Below are 15,332 nucleotides of genomic sequence, written 5' to 3' on the forward strand. Positions count from 1 at the left end.
GTTGTCCAAAACATGCTGGATTGAATGGGGTTAACTGAAGCTGTTTGTTCAGTGCCTGTAATTAATATCAGTCTCCATGGGTAAACTGAAGCTGTTTGTTCTGTGCCTGTAATTAATATCAGTCTCCATAGGTTAACTGAAGCTGTTTGCTCAGTGACTCTAATTAATGTCAGTCTCCATGGACTCTAATTGTACCAGTGCAGGGTTTCCCTCTTCTATTAATAAGGGATTCCTTTCAATGTGTTATGTTTCAGTGAGAGCTTCACCTCCGGCACTAACAGGGATCAGCGCAATGCTCCACACATAGGGAGTCAGAATATGAGAAGAGTAGATTGGAATTTTACAACAATGGATCAGAATCTGAAAACAGTAGATTGGAATGTTACAACAATGTGCAGGAGTTTCATCTTTGAGTTTGAATATCTGTCTGCATATTATGGCAGAATACCATTAGAAGGGCGGATCTATTTAGCACTTAAGATTATTCAATACTTTTACTATCCGCTCCTTGCTGCTGTTGGTGTTCCTGGTAAGTCTTTTTATCCAGCTATTCTATTAACCATGTTTAATTGCATTACTGTTCTTGTCATTTACTCTCCCCTCCTTGTTGCTGTTGTTGTTCCCGGAAAGACACTGCATCCAATGACTAACTCTTCAAACCTTTGCTAAATGCATTAATGTTCTTTTAATCTACTCTTTCATTTTTGCCCCGGTAAGTCTCTATATCCACCAATAGATATGTAATCCATTGAATCACCACACCATCAATATCACCCATCTCGGTCCCGTCTCAGCCATTCTGCTGCAATAACCAATTTGTTAAATCTAGACTCAACTATTCCAATGTTCTCCTGGTGGGCCTCCCAGTTACACGCCTCCATAAACTGGAGCTCATCCAAAACTCTGCTCTCCTTATCCTAACATGCATCATGAACTTTTCACACATCGCCCATGTGTTCGCTGACCTACATTTGCTCCCGATCCGGCAACATGTCAAGCTTAACATTCTCCTCTTTGTGTTCAAATCCCAACATGGCCTCACCCCTCCAATTAGTCCCATTCCCCTGCTGTTTTCCCATTGTCCTGCAAATTGTTCCCCTTCAAGCATTTATCCAAATCTGCTTCAAAGGAGATGTATTTTCCTCTGTAACTCTCCCAGTCTTTCATTCTTTATTGTTCTTTCTTTCTCTTTCTCTCTCCCACTAGTCTCTCTCTCTCTCTGTCTGTCTGCTCCTCATAGAATTAAAACATGATCCAGCACAGAAGGAAGCCATTTGTCCCATTGTGTTCGTGCCGTTTCTTTGAAAGAGCTATCTAATTAGTCCTAACCTTTAGCCAGAACCCTGTAAAAATGTCCTCTTAAACTAATAATTCAATTCCCTGTCGAAACCTACATTGAATCTGCCTCCATCACCTTCTCAGACCGTGCATTTCAGATCACAATGATTCACTGCATAACGAAAATTCTCCTCATCTCTCCGCTGATTCTTTTGCCAAATTCTTTCAATCTGTGACCTCTGGTTACCCACCATTCTACCACTGGAGACAGTTTCAACTTATGTACTCTATCAAAACCCATCATGAGTTTGACCATCATTATTAAATCTCCCATTATGGAAATGGACAAACACAGACCATGTTTAAAAGTTCTCAATTGTGGAAAGGCTCATTTTGTTAAGCTGCGATGTGATTTAGCAAGAGTGGATGGGAAAAAGTTACTTGAATGGAAATCAATGCCAGCAGTGGGAAGCATTCGAAGAGGAGATAGTGAGGTTTCGGAGCAAATATGTTTCCACAACGAAATAGGATTTGAATCCAATTCTAGAGTCCGTTGTATTTCAAGGAACATACAGTTGGGATATTGAAAAAAAGGTAACCATTTGGCAGATACCGAGAGCTCAATACTCCAGAAAGCCTAAAGGAGTGTAAAAAGTGCAGGGATGAAACTTAAAATGAAATTAGGGAGGAGAAGATTGGGCATGAAAAAGTATAGCCAATTAAAATCAAGGAACGTTTAAATATATTTTATATATATATAAAGAGCAAGGGCATATCTAAGGAAAGTGTAGGGCCTATTAGAGTCCAAAACGGTAACCTGTGTATGGAGGTGGAAGACCTGGGTATGGTTTTTGTATGTACTTTGCCTTTGGTAAAACAGCAGAGAGGGATGCTGCTGACATTGTAGTTAAGGAGGAGGAGTCTCAAATATTGAAGAGATAAGCAAAGTGGGAGAAGATATATTATGGCGTTTAGCATTTTTCAATGTAGATAAATCACGAGGCCTGGATGAAATTTATCTCAGGCTGTTAAGAGAGGTACGATGGGCAATAGTAAACGCTCAGACCATCATTTTGAGATCCTCAGTGACTACTGAAGCGTTGCCAGAGGAGTGGTTATCTGCTCAGGTTGTAACGTTGTTTAACGAGGGCGAAAGGGATGGGCCAATTTCAGGTCAATGAGCATAATATCTTGGGGAAAATCATTGGAAATATTCTGACGGCCAGTAGATTCGGCATTTAGTTATGCACGGATTAATCAAGGACAGTGAGCATGGTTTTGCTAAGGGAAGGGTGTGTCTCAGTAACAGGATTGAATTTTTAATGATGTAACGGGGAGGGTCCATGAGTGTAGTGCATTTGACGTACCACATATGTATTAGCAAAGACTTTGGCAAGGTCCCACATGACAGGTTAGTAAAAAAGTAAAAGAGTTCATGGGATTCAAGGGAAAGTTGCAAGTTGCATTCAAAATTGTCTCAGTGGCAGGAAACAAAAGCTAATGGTTGACAGGTGTTTTTGTGATTGGAAGGCTGTTCAAGTCTGGTTATGCAGAGCTCAGTACTAGGTCCCCTGCTTTTTGTGATAGATATCAATGATTCATACTGCAATGCTGTGGCCATGATTAAGAAGTTTGCGGATGATACACAAATTGACAGTGTGGTTGATAGTGAGGAAGATAGCTGTAGACTGCAGGAAGATATCAAAGGACTGGTCAGGTGCCAATTGGAATTCAATCCATAGAAGTGTGAGTTAGTGAATTTGTGGGGCAGGGAGCAATGAGGCAAGGGAAGACACAATTAATGCGAGGGTAATCAGAGGTGTAGAGGAACAGAGGGACCTTGCAATGCATGTCCACAGATCCCTAAATGTATCAGGACATGTAGATGGGGAGATTAAGAAGGCATATGTGATACTTTGCTTTATTAGCCAACGCAGAGAATATAAGAGCAGGGAAGTTATGCTAGAACTTTATAAAACACTAGTTAGGCCACTGCTAAGATTATTGTATACAGTTCAGTTCATCACATTACAGGAAAGATGTATCGGCACTTGAAAGTGTACAGAGCAGATTCATGAAGATGTTGCCAGACCTGGAGAATTTTAGCGATGAGGAATGTTTCGATAGGCTGGAGCTGTTAACTTTGGAAAGTAGGAGGCTGAGGGGAGATTGAATTAAGGTGTATAAATTTGTCAGGTTCTAGATAGAGTGGATAGGAAGCACCAATTACCGAGAGCAAAGAGATCAATAACCAGCAGGCATGGAGTTAAAGTAATTGGTAGAAGGATTAGAGGGGAGATGAGGAGATTTTCTTTTCACCAGAGGGCGGTAGTGATCTGGAACTCACTGCCTGAAAAGGTGGTAGAGGCAGAAACACTCAGCACATTAAAAAGAACTTCGATGTGCACTTGAAGTGTCACAGCTTTCAAGCCTACGGACCAAGAGCTGGAAAGTGGGATTAAGCTGGATGGCACTTTTCTGAACAGCGCACCCACGATGGGATGAATGACTTCCTTCTGTGCCGTCTATTTCTATGATTCTATAAAGCTATGTTTGTTAACCTTCGCTGCTCTAAAAAGAACAATCCCAGCATCTCCAGACTCTCCACGTAACTGAATCGCTGATCCTGGTGCCTTTCTGGTAAATCTCCTCTACACTTTCTTTAATCCTTGACATGCTTGCCAATGTGTGGTGCCCAGAATTGGACACAATACTTCAGCTGGTGCCTAAGCTGAGCATTTCCTCCTGGATTTTGATAATCTGGGTCTCTGTTTGAAAAGCCAAGGACTCTATGTTTTTTTAACAGTCGTCACAACTTGTCCTGCCACCTTCAAAGATTTGTGTAATTACAGTCCAGATCTCTCTGATAGGGCACCCGCCCTTAAAAATGTACCGTTTAGTTTATGTTGCCTCTGCTCATACTTTTTACCAAAATGTATCACCTCACACTTCTCTGCGGTAAATTGTATCTGCCATGAATCTGCCCATTTCACCATTCTGTCTCTTTCCTCCTCATGTCTCTTAGCACCTTTCCCTCTGTTTATTAACATTTCCGACTTTCCTCGACAGCTGCAAAATTTGAAATTATGCGCTGTATACCAAAGTCCATGGCATTGATGAAAATCAAACCAACAGTTTTCATCTTGAGCCGCTGCATTTCATGTGGTGAAGGTGCTCCCACAATACTGTTGCAGAGGGAATTTCAGGCTTTTGCCCAGTGATGATGAAGGAACGGCGATATGTTTGAAGTGTACAGTAGCATAGTGGTTATGCTGCTGGACTAGTAAACCAAGATGCCTTGACAAATGATCCAATCTCCACCAGCTGGAAATTTAAAATCAATTAATTAAACAATTCTGGAAGAAAAAGTGAGGGTCAGTAATGGTGACCATGACACTGCTAGATTGTCATAAAACCCATCTGGTTCACTAATGTCCTTTAGGGACGAATATCTGCCGTCCTTACCCATGCTGAACGAAATGTGACTCCAGACCCGCAGCAGTGAGGTTGCATATTAACTGCTGCACTGAAATAGCTTAGCTAGCCTCTCAGTTGTATACGCCAGCTCCACATAAGAAGTTTGGGATGGGCAATAAATGCTGGCCTTTCCAGCGGCGCCCAAGAAAGAAAGTTTTAACAAGTCCATGCCTGCATGCTGTGTGACATGAAGTGGGAAAATGGAGGTGGTGGTGTTTTGTGCTACAGTCCGAACAGATTTCTACCCCCTCCCCTGTCCCTCATCCCCCTGATGCCAATTGTAGCAATCCAACTGCAGCCCTGGGGGTTGAGAAGAACGTATGGCATTTTTGGGATGCAAGTCCTTTACTGGACGCTTGTCAATCCTTTGATGCTGAACACGACGATGAAAATGTCAAAATTGAGGCATTGCCGAAACAGGAGGGAATGTAAGTCAGCGAGCACATTGGTGATGGGTGAATGGGACTTGGTGCGAGTTAGGACACTGACAGAAGAGTTTTAGATCAGAATGAAATGTTTGTAGTTAATTTTAGATATAACTTTTTTATATCCTCACACATGTAGCAATCTAACTCGGAAGTAATAAATGACCCTGAATGGATTGAAGCCGAGCCTTTGAGAGGCAAAGACTAAGCCCAATTCGTCAGCACTCTGTGAAATTTATTATGTGCCGATGTCTGCAGACAAGGGCCGGGAAATTCTTCTCAGGCGGCTATCGCTGAATGTGTTGTGGCACTAAACGGGCGGTATCGGATCATAAGGACATAGGAAATAGGAGCAGGAGTAGACAATCTGGCCCTTAAAGCCTGCTCCGTCATTCAAAACGATCAAGGCTGATCTTGCACCTCATCTCCACTTTCCTGCACTATCACCATATCCCTTGATTCCGTTAATATTCAAAAATCTATCGACCTCTGTCTTGAATATATTCAATGACTGAGCATCCACAGCCCTCTGGGGAAGAGAATTCTAAAGACTCACCACCCCCTGAGTGAACAAATGTCTCCTCATCTCAGTCCTAATTGGACGACACCTTACGGTATTTTGAAACTTTGATCCCCGGTCCTTGACTCCCCAACCACGGGAAACATCCTCCCGGCATCTACCCTGTCAAGCCCTGTAAGAATTTTGTATTTTTCAATGAGATCACCTCTCACTCTTATAAACTCCAGCGAATATAGGCCTAGTCTACTCAATCGCTCCTGATATGTCTATCCCCCCATCCCAGGAACCAGCCTGGTGAACATTCGTTGCACTCCGTCGATTGCAATTATATCCTTCCTCAGGTAAAGAGGCAAAAACTGTCCACAATACTCGAGGTATGGTCTCACCAGAGCTCTCTATAATTGCAGTAAGACGACTGTACTCTTTAACTCCAATCGTCTGGTAATAAAGGCCAACATGCGATTTCCTTTCCTAATTGCTTGCTGTACCTGCATGTTTCATTGATTGGTGTACAAGGACACCCAGGTCCCACTGAACATCAACATTTCCCAATATATCACCATTTAAAAAATAATTTTCTTTTCTATTTTTCCTACCAAATTGGATAACAGCACATTTCTCCACGCATTATTCAGTTTGCAATGCTCTTGCCCACTCACTTTGTCTATCTATATCCCCAGGGTACTTGTAGAAACAGGACCAGTCACTTCGGCTTCTTTAAAAAGACAGGACCTGTCACATTTTCCTTTAAAAGAGACACGTCTAGTCCCGTAGGATTTTTAAAGAGACCGGACCAGTCACCCATGCTTTTTAAATAGACAGGGCCTGTCGCGCAAGCTTTTTCAAGAGACAAGACCTTTTACGCAGGATTTTTACAGAGAGTGGACCTGTTAACCAGGCTTTTTGAAGATATAGGATCTCTCATACAAGCACTTTAACGAGATGGGACCTGTCACATATGTTTTTTAAAGAGGAATAACCGGTGACACCGACTTTCAATCATAGATTGGTTACAGCACGGAAGAAGACCATTCGGCCCGTCAAGCCCACATCACCTCTCTGCAAGAGCAAATCAGCAATTCCCACTCCCCCGCTGTGCCCCCTGCATGTATTTTCTTTCAGGTATATATCTAACTCTCTTTCGAATGCAGTGATTGAGTCTGCCTCCACCAACCTTTCAGGCAGTGCGTTCCAGATCCTAATCATTCGCTGTGTAAAAATGTATTTCTTATGTTGCCTTTGGCACTTTTGCCAATCACCATAAATCTGTGTCTTCTGGTTCTCGACCCTTCTGCTAATGGGAACCTTTTCTCTCTATCTACACTGGCCAGACCCATCATGGATTTGAACACCTCTATCAAATCTCCTCTCAAACGTCTCTGCTCTAAGGAGAACAACTCCAGCTTCTCCTGTCTATCCAAGAAAGTGAAAACCCTCCCCCCTGGATTCTTTCTCGTAAATCTTTTCTGCACTTTCTCTTCGGCCTTCACACCCTTCCTATATACTCCAGCTGAGGCCGAACCAGTGTTTTATACTGGTTCATCATAATTTCCACGCTTTTGTACTCTGTACTTCTCTTCATGAAGCCCAGATACCGTAAGCTTTATTTAACTGTTTTCATAACATGCCCTGCCAAATTCAACGATTTGTGCACATATATGCATAGCTCTCACTAATCCCAATAATAATAAAAAAATCAAGCGGGCTATAGAGAGGGAGGAACTTAAAACTGTCCCTATCAATAGTCATAGAGTCATAGAGTCATAGAGTTTTACAGCACAGAAAGAGGCCCTTCGGCCCATCGTGTCTGCGCCGCCCATCCATCCCTGTCCAGTCTAAACCCATTTTCCAGCATTTGGTCCATAGCCTTGTATGCAATGGCATTTCAAGTGCTCATCCAAATGCTTCTTGAATGTTGTGAGGGTTCCTGCCTCTACCACCCTTTCAGGCATTGAGTTCCACATTCCAACCACCCTCTGGGTGAAAAAGTTCCTCCTCAAATCCCCTCTAAATCTCCTGCCCCTTACCCTGAATCTATGCCCCCTTGTTATTGACCCCCCTACTAAGGGGAAAAGTTCCTCTTTATCTACCCTATCTATGCCCCTCATCATTTTGTACACCTCAATCAGGTCCCCCCTCAGCCTTCTTTGCTCCAAGGAAAACAACCCCAGCCTGTCCAGCTTCTCTTCATAGCTGAGGCGCTCCATCCCAGGTAACATCCTGGTGAATCTTCTTACCACCCTCTCCAAAGCAATCACATCCTTCCTATAGTGAGGCGACCAGAACTGCACACAGTACTCCAGCTGTGGCCTCACCAACGTTTTGTACAGCTCCATCATAACCTCCCTGCTCTTATATTCTATGCCTCGGCTAATGAAGGCAAGTGTCCCATATGCCTTTTTAACCACCTTATCTACCTGTTCCGCTGCCTTCAGGGATCTATGTACATGTACACCAAGGTCCCTCTGACCCTCTGTACTTCCTAGGGTCCTACCACTCATTGTGTATTCCCTTGCCTTATTTGTTCGTCCAAAATGCATCACCTCGCACTTTTCAGGGTTAAATTCCATTTGCCACTTTTCCGCCCATCTGACCAACCCGTTTATATCGTCCTGTAGCCTGAGGCTTTCCTCCTCACAATTTACCACCGCACAATTTTCGTGTCATCTGCGAACTTACTGATCATACCTTTTACATTCTCATCCAAATCATTTATATGGATCACAAACAACAAGGGACCCAGCATCGATCCCTGAGGTACCCCACTGGACACAGGCTTCCAGTCACAAAAGGAACCTTCGACCATCACCCTCTGCCTCCTGCCACTCAGCCAGTTTAAGATCCAACGCGCCAAGGCAACCTGGATCCCATGGGCTCTTACCTTCTTGACCAGTCTCCTATGCGGGACTTTGTCAAAAGCTTTACTGAAGTCTATGTAAACCACATCCACAGCATTTCCCTCATCTACCCCTCTAGTCACCCCCTCGAAAAATTCAATCAGATTTGTCAGACATGATTTACCCTTGACAAAGCCATGCTGACTATCCCCGATTAATCCTTGCCTCTCCAAGTGGAGACTAATTTTGTCCCTCAGAATTTTTTTCCAATAATTTCCCTACCACAGGTGTTAGGCTCACTGGCCTGTAATTCCCTGGTTTATCCCTGCTACCCTTCTTGAATAATGGTACTACGTTAGCTGTTCTCCAGTCCTCTGGTACATCCCCTGTGGCCAGAGAGGTTCTGAAAATTTGTGTCAGAGCCCCTGCAATCTCCTCCTTTGCCTCCCACAGCAGCCTGGGATACATCTCGTCCGGGCCTGGGGATTTACCCACTTTTTGGCCTGCTAAAACCGCTAGCACCTCCTCCCTCTCGATGCTAATATGTTCAAGTATGTCACAGCCCCCTTGCCCGATTTCTATGTCTGCATCATCTTTCTCCATAGTGAACACAGATGCAAAAAAATTAATTTAAAACCCCGCCTACATCATCTGGCTCTACACACAGATTGCCACTTTGGTCCCTAATGGGCCCTACCCTTTCCCTGGTTATTCTCTTGCCCTTAATATACTTATAAAACATCTTAGGATTTTCCTTTATTTTGCTCACCAGTGTTATTTCATGGCCCCTCCTCGCCCTCCTAATTTCTTTTTTAAGTATGCCCCTGCATTTTTTATACTCCTCTAGGGCTTCTTCCGTCTTTAGTCTTTTGTAACTGCCAAAAGCCCCCCTTTTATTTCTAATGCATTTTTGTATATCCCTTGTCATCCAAGGTTCCCTTTGCTTGTTGGTCCCACCCTTGACCTTTACAGGAACATGTTGGCGTTGTACTCTCTCTATTTCCCTTCTGAAAATCTCCCACTGTTTTGATGCGGGTTTTCCTATAAGTAGCTGCTCCCAGTCCAATTTGGCCAGATCCTGCCTTATCATATTAAAATCGGCCTTCCCCCAATTTAGAACCCTTATTTCCGGGCCGTCTTTGTCTTTTTCCATGACCACCTTAAATCTCACCGAATTGTGGTCGCTGTCGCCAAAATGCTCTCCTACTGATACTTCCACCACTTGCCCGGCTACATTCCCCAGAATTAGGTCCAGTACCGCCCCCTCTCTTGTAGGACTTTCTACATGTTGGCTCAAAAAGCTCTCCTGGATGCACTTTAAGAATTCTGCACCCTCTAAGCCTTTCACACTCTGACTATCCCAATTTATATTGGGGAAGTTGAAATCCCCCACTATTATTACCCTATTATTTTCGCACTTTTCTGAGATTTGCCTACATATCTGTTCCTCTATCTCCCCCTGACTGTTTGGGGGCCTATAGTACACTCCCAGCAAAGTGCTTGCCCCCTTTTTGTTTTTAAGTTCTACCCATATGGCCTCATTAGAGGAACCCGCTAATATATCATCCCTCCTTACAGCAGTAATTGACTCCTTAATTAATATTGCAACACCCCCTCCCCTTTTACACCCCCCTCTGTCTCGCCTGAAGATTCTATACCCCGGAATATTGAGCTGCCAGTCCTGACCCTCCCTCAACCATGTCTCCGTGATAGCAACAATATCGTACTCCCATGTGTTCAACAACAACTTCAGTTCATCCACCTTATTTGCAAGACTCCTTGCATTAAAATAAATGCCTTCCAGCCCTGCCATATTCTCTTTTGCCTTCACATATTTGCTTTGCCTTCCCAGCTGATTGTTTTTCCCTCTGTATTTGGCTATAAATCACCCCCTACTATAGCTCCACTCTGTACCCCATCCCCCTGCCAAGTTAGTTTAAACCCTCCCCGCAAGGATATTGGTTCCCCTCTGGTTCAGGTGTAAACCGTCCGACTTGTACAAGTCCCACCTTTCCCAGAAGCAGGCCCAGTGATCCAGGAAACTAAAGCCCTCCCCCCTGCACCATCCCTTTAGCCACGCATTCATCTGTTCTATCTTCCTATTCCTATACTTATTGCACGTGGCACCGGGAGTAATCCAGAGATTACAACCCGTGAGGTCCTGCTCTTTAATCCTTCACCTAGCTCCCTAAATTCTTGCTGCAGGACCTCATCCCTCTTTTTACCTATGTCGTTGGTACCAATGTGGACCACGACCACTGGCTGTTCACCCTCCCCCTCCAGAATGCCCTGCAGCCGCTCAGTGACATCCTTGACCCTGGCACCAGGGAGGCAACAAACCATCCTGGATTCACGTCTACGGCCACAGAAACGCCTATCTGTTCCCCTTATTATAGAATCCCCTACCACTATTGCTCTCCCACTCCTTTTCCCCCCTTCCTGGGCAGCAGGAGCACCGCCAGTGCCAGGAAGTTGGCTGCTGCTGCCTTCCCCTGGTGAGTCATCCCCCTCAACAGTATCCAAAGCGGTATACTTGTTTGAAAGGGGGATGTCCGCAGGGGTTCCCTGCACTACCTGCCTGCCTTTGTTGCTCCACCTGATGGTCACCCCCTGTGCTGCCCTACCCTGAGGCGTGAACAACTCGCTAAACGTGCTATCCACGAGCCTCTCAGCATCGCGTATGCTCCAAAATTCATCCACCCGCAGCTCGAGCGCCACAATGCGGTCTACAAGTAGCTGCAGCTGGATGCATTTCCCGCACACATGGTCGCCAGGGACACTGGCAGCGTCCCTGATTTCCCACATAGAGCAGGAGGAGCAGAACACGGGTCTGAGTTCTCCTGCCATGACTTACTCCTTTAATTAATCTAAAAATTTATTCAATACCCCAGTTACAGGTATACTCTAGGGCGCTTTATTTACCAACTGTCCTCACCACAACAGAGACCCTAGAAATTTAACACCACAGAATTCAAGCTTGTTTTGAAAAGAGAGAAATACTCACCAACCAATCACTTACCTGCTCCCTGGTGACGTCACACCCCGATTACTTTGTACCTCTCTGCAACTACTGAGCTCGCAGACTGGAGTTTGGTAAGCCTCTCCTGGCCCCGCTGCCGCTTTTTATCGCCGCCGAGTCTCCCACAGGTCCCGCCTCTCTCGCTGCCTGCCGCCGCTGCTCTGAGGCCTCTCCTGGCCCCGCTGCCGCTTTTTATCGCCGCCGAGTCTCCCACAGGTCCCGCCTCTCTCGCTGCCTGCCGCCGCTGCTCTGAGGCCTCTCCTGGCCTCGCTGCCGCTTTTTATCGCCGCCGAGTCTCCCTCAGGTCCCGCCTCTCGCTGCCTGCCGCCGCTGCTCTGAGGCCTCTCCTGGCCTCGCCGCCACCTTTTGTACCTCGCCGCCGAGTCTCCCCCAGGTCCCGCCTCTCTCGCTGCCAGCCGCCGCTGCTCTGAGGCCTCTCCTGGCCTCGCTGCCGCCTTTTGTACCTCGCCGCCGAGTCTCCCACAGGTCCCGCCTCTCTCGCTGCCTGCCGCCGCTGCTCTGAGGCCTCTCCTGGCCTCGCTGCTGCCTTTTGTACCTCGCCGCCGAATCTCCCACAGGTCCCGCCTCTCTCGCTGCCTGCCGCCGCTGCTCTGAGGCCTCTCCTGGCCTCGCTGCCGCTTTTTATCGCCGCCGCCCAGGTCCCGCTTCTCGCTGCCTGCCGCCGCTGCTCTGAGGCCTCTCCTGGCCTCGCTGCCGCTTTTTATCGCCGCCGCCCAGGTCCCGCTTCTCGCTGCCTGCCGCCGCTGCTCTGAGTGAAGATGTACAAGGCAAACTAATGGGGCTAAAGTCCGACAAGTCCCCAGGACCTATGTGCCAGCATCCTAGGGTCTTAAAAGAAGTGGCTGCATGGTAATGGTTGCGTTGGTTGTAATCTACCAGAATTACATGGATTCTGGAGAGGTCCCAGCGGATTGGAAATCCACAAATATAACGCTACTATTCAAGAAAGGAGGGAGACAGAAAGCAGGAAACTATAGGCCATTTAGCCTAAAATCTGTCATTGGGAAAATTCTGGAATCCTTTATTAAGGAGGTAATAGCAGGACAGTTAGAATATCATAAGACAATCAAGCAGAGTCAACATGGTTTCATGAAAGGGAAATGGTGTTTTACAAATTTACCAGAGTTCTTTGAGGATGTAACAAACAGGATGGATAAAGGTGAACCAGTCGATGTGGTGTAATTGGATTTCCAGATGGCATTAGATTAGGTGCCACATAAAAAGTTACAGCACAAGATACGAGCTCACGGGGTTGGGGGCATTATTTTGTCATGGATAGGGGATTGGCTAACTTACAGAAAACAGAGTGTCGGGATAAATGGGTCATTTTCCGGTTGGCAATCAGTACCTTGTGGGGTGCCACAGGGATCAGTGCTGGGGCCTCAACTATTTACAATCTATATTAATGATTTGGATGAAGGGACCGAGTGTACTGTAGCCAAACTTGCTGATGATACAAAGATAGGTGGGTTAGCAAGATGTGAGGAGGACACAAAGGGTCTGCAAAGGGATATAGATTGGTTAAGTGGGTGGGCAAAAAATTGGCAGATAGAGTACAATGTGGGAAAATGTGAGGTTATACACTTTGGAAGGAAGAATGAAAAAGCTACTTATTATTTAAATGAAGTGAGACTAAAAATGCTGCAGTACAAAGGATTCTGGGGATTCTAGTACATGAAACACTAAAATTTTGCATGCAGGTACAGCAGGTATTCCGAAGGCAAATGGATTGTTGGCATTTATTGCAAGAGGTATAAACTATAAATGTAGGGATGTTTTGATGCAACATTACAGGGCACTGGTGAGACCGCACCTGGAATATTGCATACAGTTGTGTTCTCCATAGTTAAGGAAGGATATACTTGCATTGGAGGCAGTACAGTGAAGGTTGACTCTGTTGATTCCTAGGATGAAGGGGTTGATGTATGACGAAAGGTTGAGCAGGTTGGACATATACTCATTGGAGATGAGAAGAATGAGAGGTGATCTTATTGAAAAATAGAAGAATCTGAGGGGGATTGACAGGGTGGATGCTGAGAGGATGTTTCCCCTAGTTGGGTATCTAGAACTAGGGGGCATAATTTCAGAATAAGGGGCTGCCCATCTGAAACGGCGATGAGGAGGAATATCTTGTCTCAGAGGGTCGTTAATCTTTGGAATTCTCTACCCAGAGAGCTGTGGAGGCGGAGTCAATGAATAAACTCAAGGCGGATATTGACAGGCATTTTAACTACAAGGGAATCATGTGGTACGGAGAGAAAGCGGGAAAGTGGTCTTGAGACCAAGATTGGATCAGCCATGATCTTATTGAAAGGTGTTCCGCAGGTCTCAGTACTACGTCCCTTGCTTTTTTTGGTATATATCAATGACCTAGACCGTAACATAGAGCGTATGATTTGGAAGGTTGCAAATGATAGTAAAATCGGCTGTGTGGTTGATACTGAAGAAGGAAGCTGTACCCTGCAGGAAGATATCAATAAATTGGTCAGGTGGGCAGAACATTGGCAAACGGATCTCAATCAGGAAAAGTGTGAGGTAATGCATTTGGGGAGGGCTAACAAGGAAAGCGAACACACATTAAATGATAGGACACTGAGTAGTGTAGAGGAACAAAGGCACCTTGGAGTGCATGTCCATAGATTCCTGAAGGAAGCAGGCCAGGTAGATAAGGTGGGTAAGCAGGCATATGGAATGTTTGACTTTATTATCTGTGGTATAGAATATAAGATCAGGGGGATTATGTTTCAACTATATAAAACATTAGTTAGGCCTCATCTATATTATGGCGTGCATTTCTGGTCACCACATGAATGGAAAGATGTGATTGCACTGGACAGGGTACAGAGGAGATTTACAAGGATGTTGCTTGGAGTAGAGAATCTTAGCTATAATGAAACATTGATAGGCTGGGCCTGTTTTCCCTGAAACAGAGGAGGCTGAGGGAAGACCATATTGAGGTGTATAAAATTATGAGGAGTCTAGATAAAATGGATAGAAAGGAACTACTTCCCTTAGCAGAGGGGTCTAAATCCTGGGGGCATAGATTTAAAGTAATTGCTGAAAGGTTTAGAGTGGAAAGGTTTTCACCCAGAGGGTTGTGGAGGTCTGCAACTCACTGCGTGAATGGGAGGTAGGGGCAGGAACCCTAACCACATTTAAAAAGCACTTGGAAGTGCCCTTGGGATGCTCTAACCTGCAGGGCTGCGGACCAAGAGCTGGGAAGTGGGATTAGGCCGGATAGCTCTTTGATGGCTGGCGTGGACACAATGGGCCGAAATGGCCTCCTTCTGTGCTGTAACTTTCTATGATTCTATGATTCTACAAATCGGCTATTTCAAGAGACAGGACCAGTCACTCATTCTTTTTAAAGAGACAGAACCAGGGACACAGGCATCAAAAAGAGAAAGGAACATTCACACGGGCATTTTAAAGAGAGGACCAATCACTGAGGCTTTTTACAGAGACAGGACCGGTCACACAGGCTTCTTAATGAGTCAAAATCATAGAATCATAGAATGATTACATCACAGAAGAAGGCCGTTGGTCCCATTGAGCCCGTGCCTGCTCTGTGCAAGCTCACCTCAGCCAGTCCCACTCCGGCGTCCTTTCCCCATAGCCCTGCATTAGATTTTCTTACATGTAATTATCTAACTCCCTTTTGAAAGCCGTGATTGAGTCTGACTCCAACACATTTTCAGGCAGTGCATTCCAGAGCTTAACCACTCGCTGCGTAATTTTTTTTTCTAATTTCGCAT

At 45.3% G+C, this 15,332-nt stretch overlaps 1 protein-coding gene across 1 annotated transcript in view; it reads left to right on the forward strand.

The window, feature by feature from the left end:
• Positions 1 to 348: 348 nt before the first annotated feature.
• Positions 349 to 15,332, forward strand: part of LOC147092037 (putative G protein-coupled receptor 139) — a 46,494-nt gene continuing 31,510 nt past the window's right edge. The window contains exon 1 of the mRNA XM_085976410.1: positions 349 to 529. Within this exon, the coding sequence (XP_085832536.1) occupies positions 349 to 529 (181 nt within the window). The remainder of the gene's footprint in view (positions 530 to 15,332) is intronic.

This window comes from Somniosus microcephalus, unplaced genomic scaffold (assembly GCF_052327205.1).
Source record: "Somniosus microcephalus isolate GS21.2 unplaced genomic scaffold, FLI_Smic_1.0 unresolved_chr2, whole genome shotgun sequence".
In the NCBI taxonomy this organism is placed as follows: domain Eukaryota; kingdom Metazoa; phylum Chordata; class Chondrichthyes; order Squaliformes; family Somniosidae; genus Somniosus; species Somniosus microcephalus.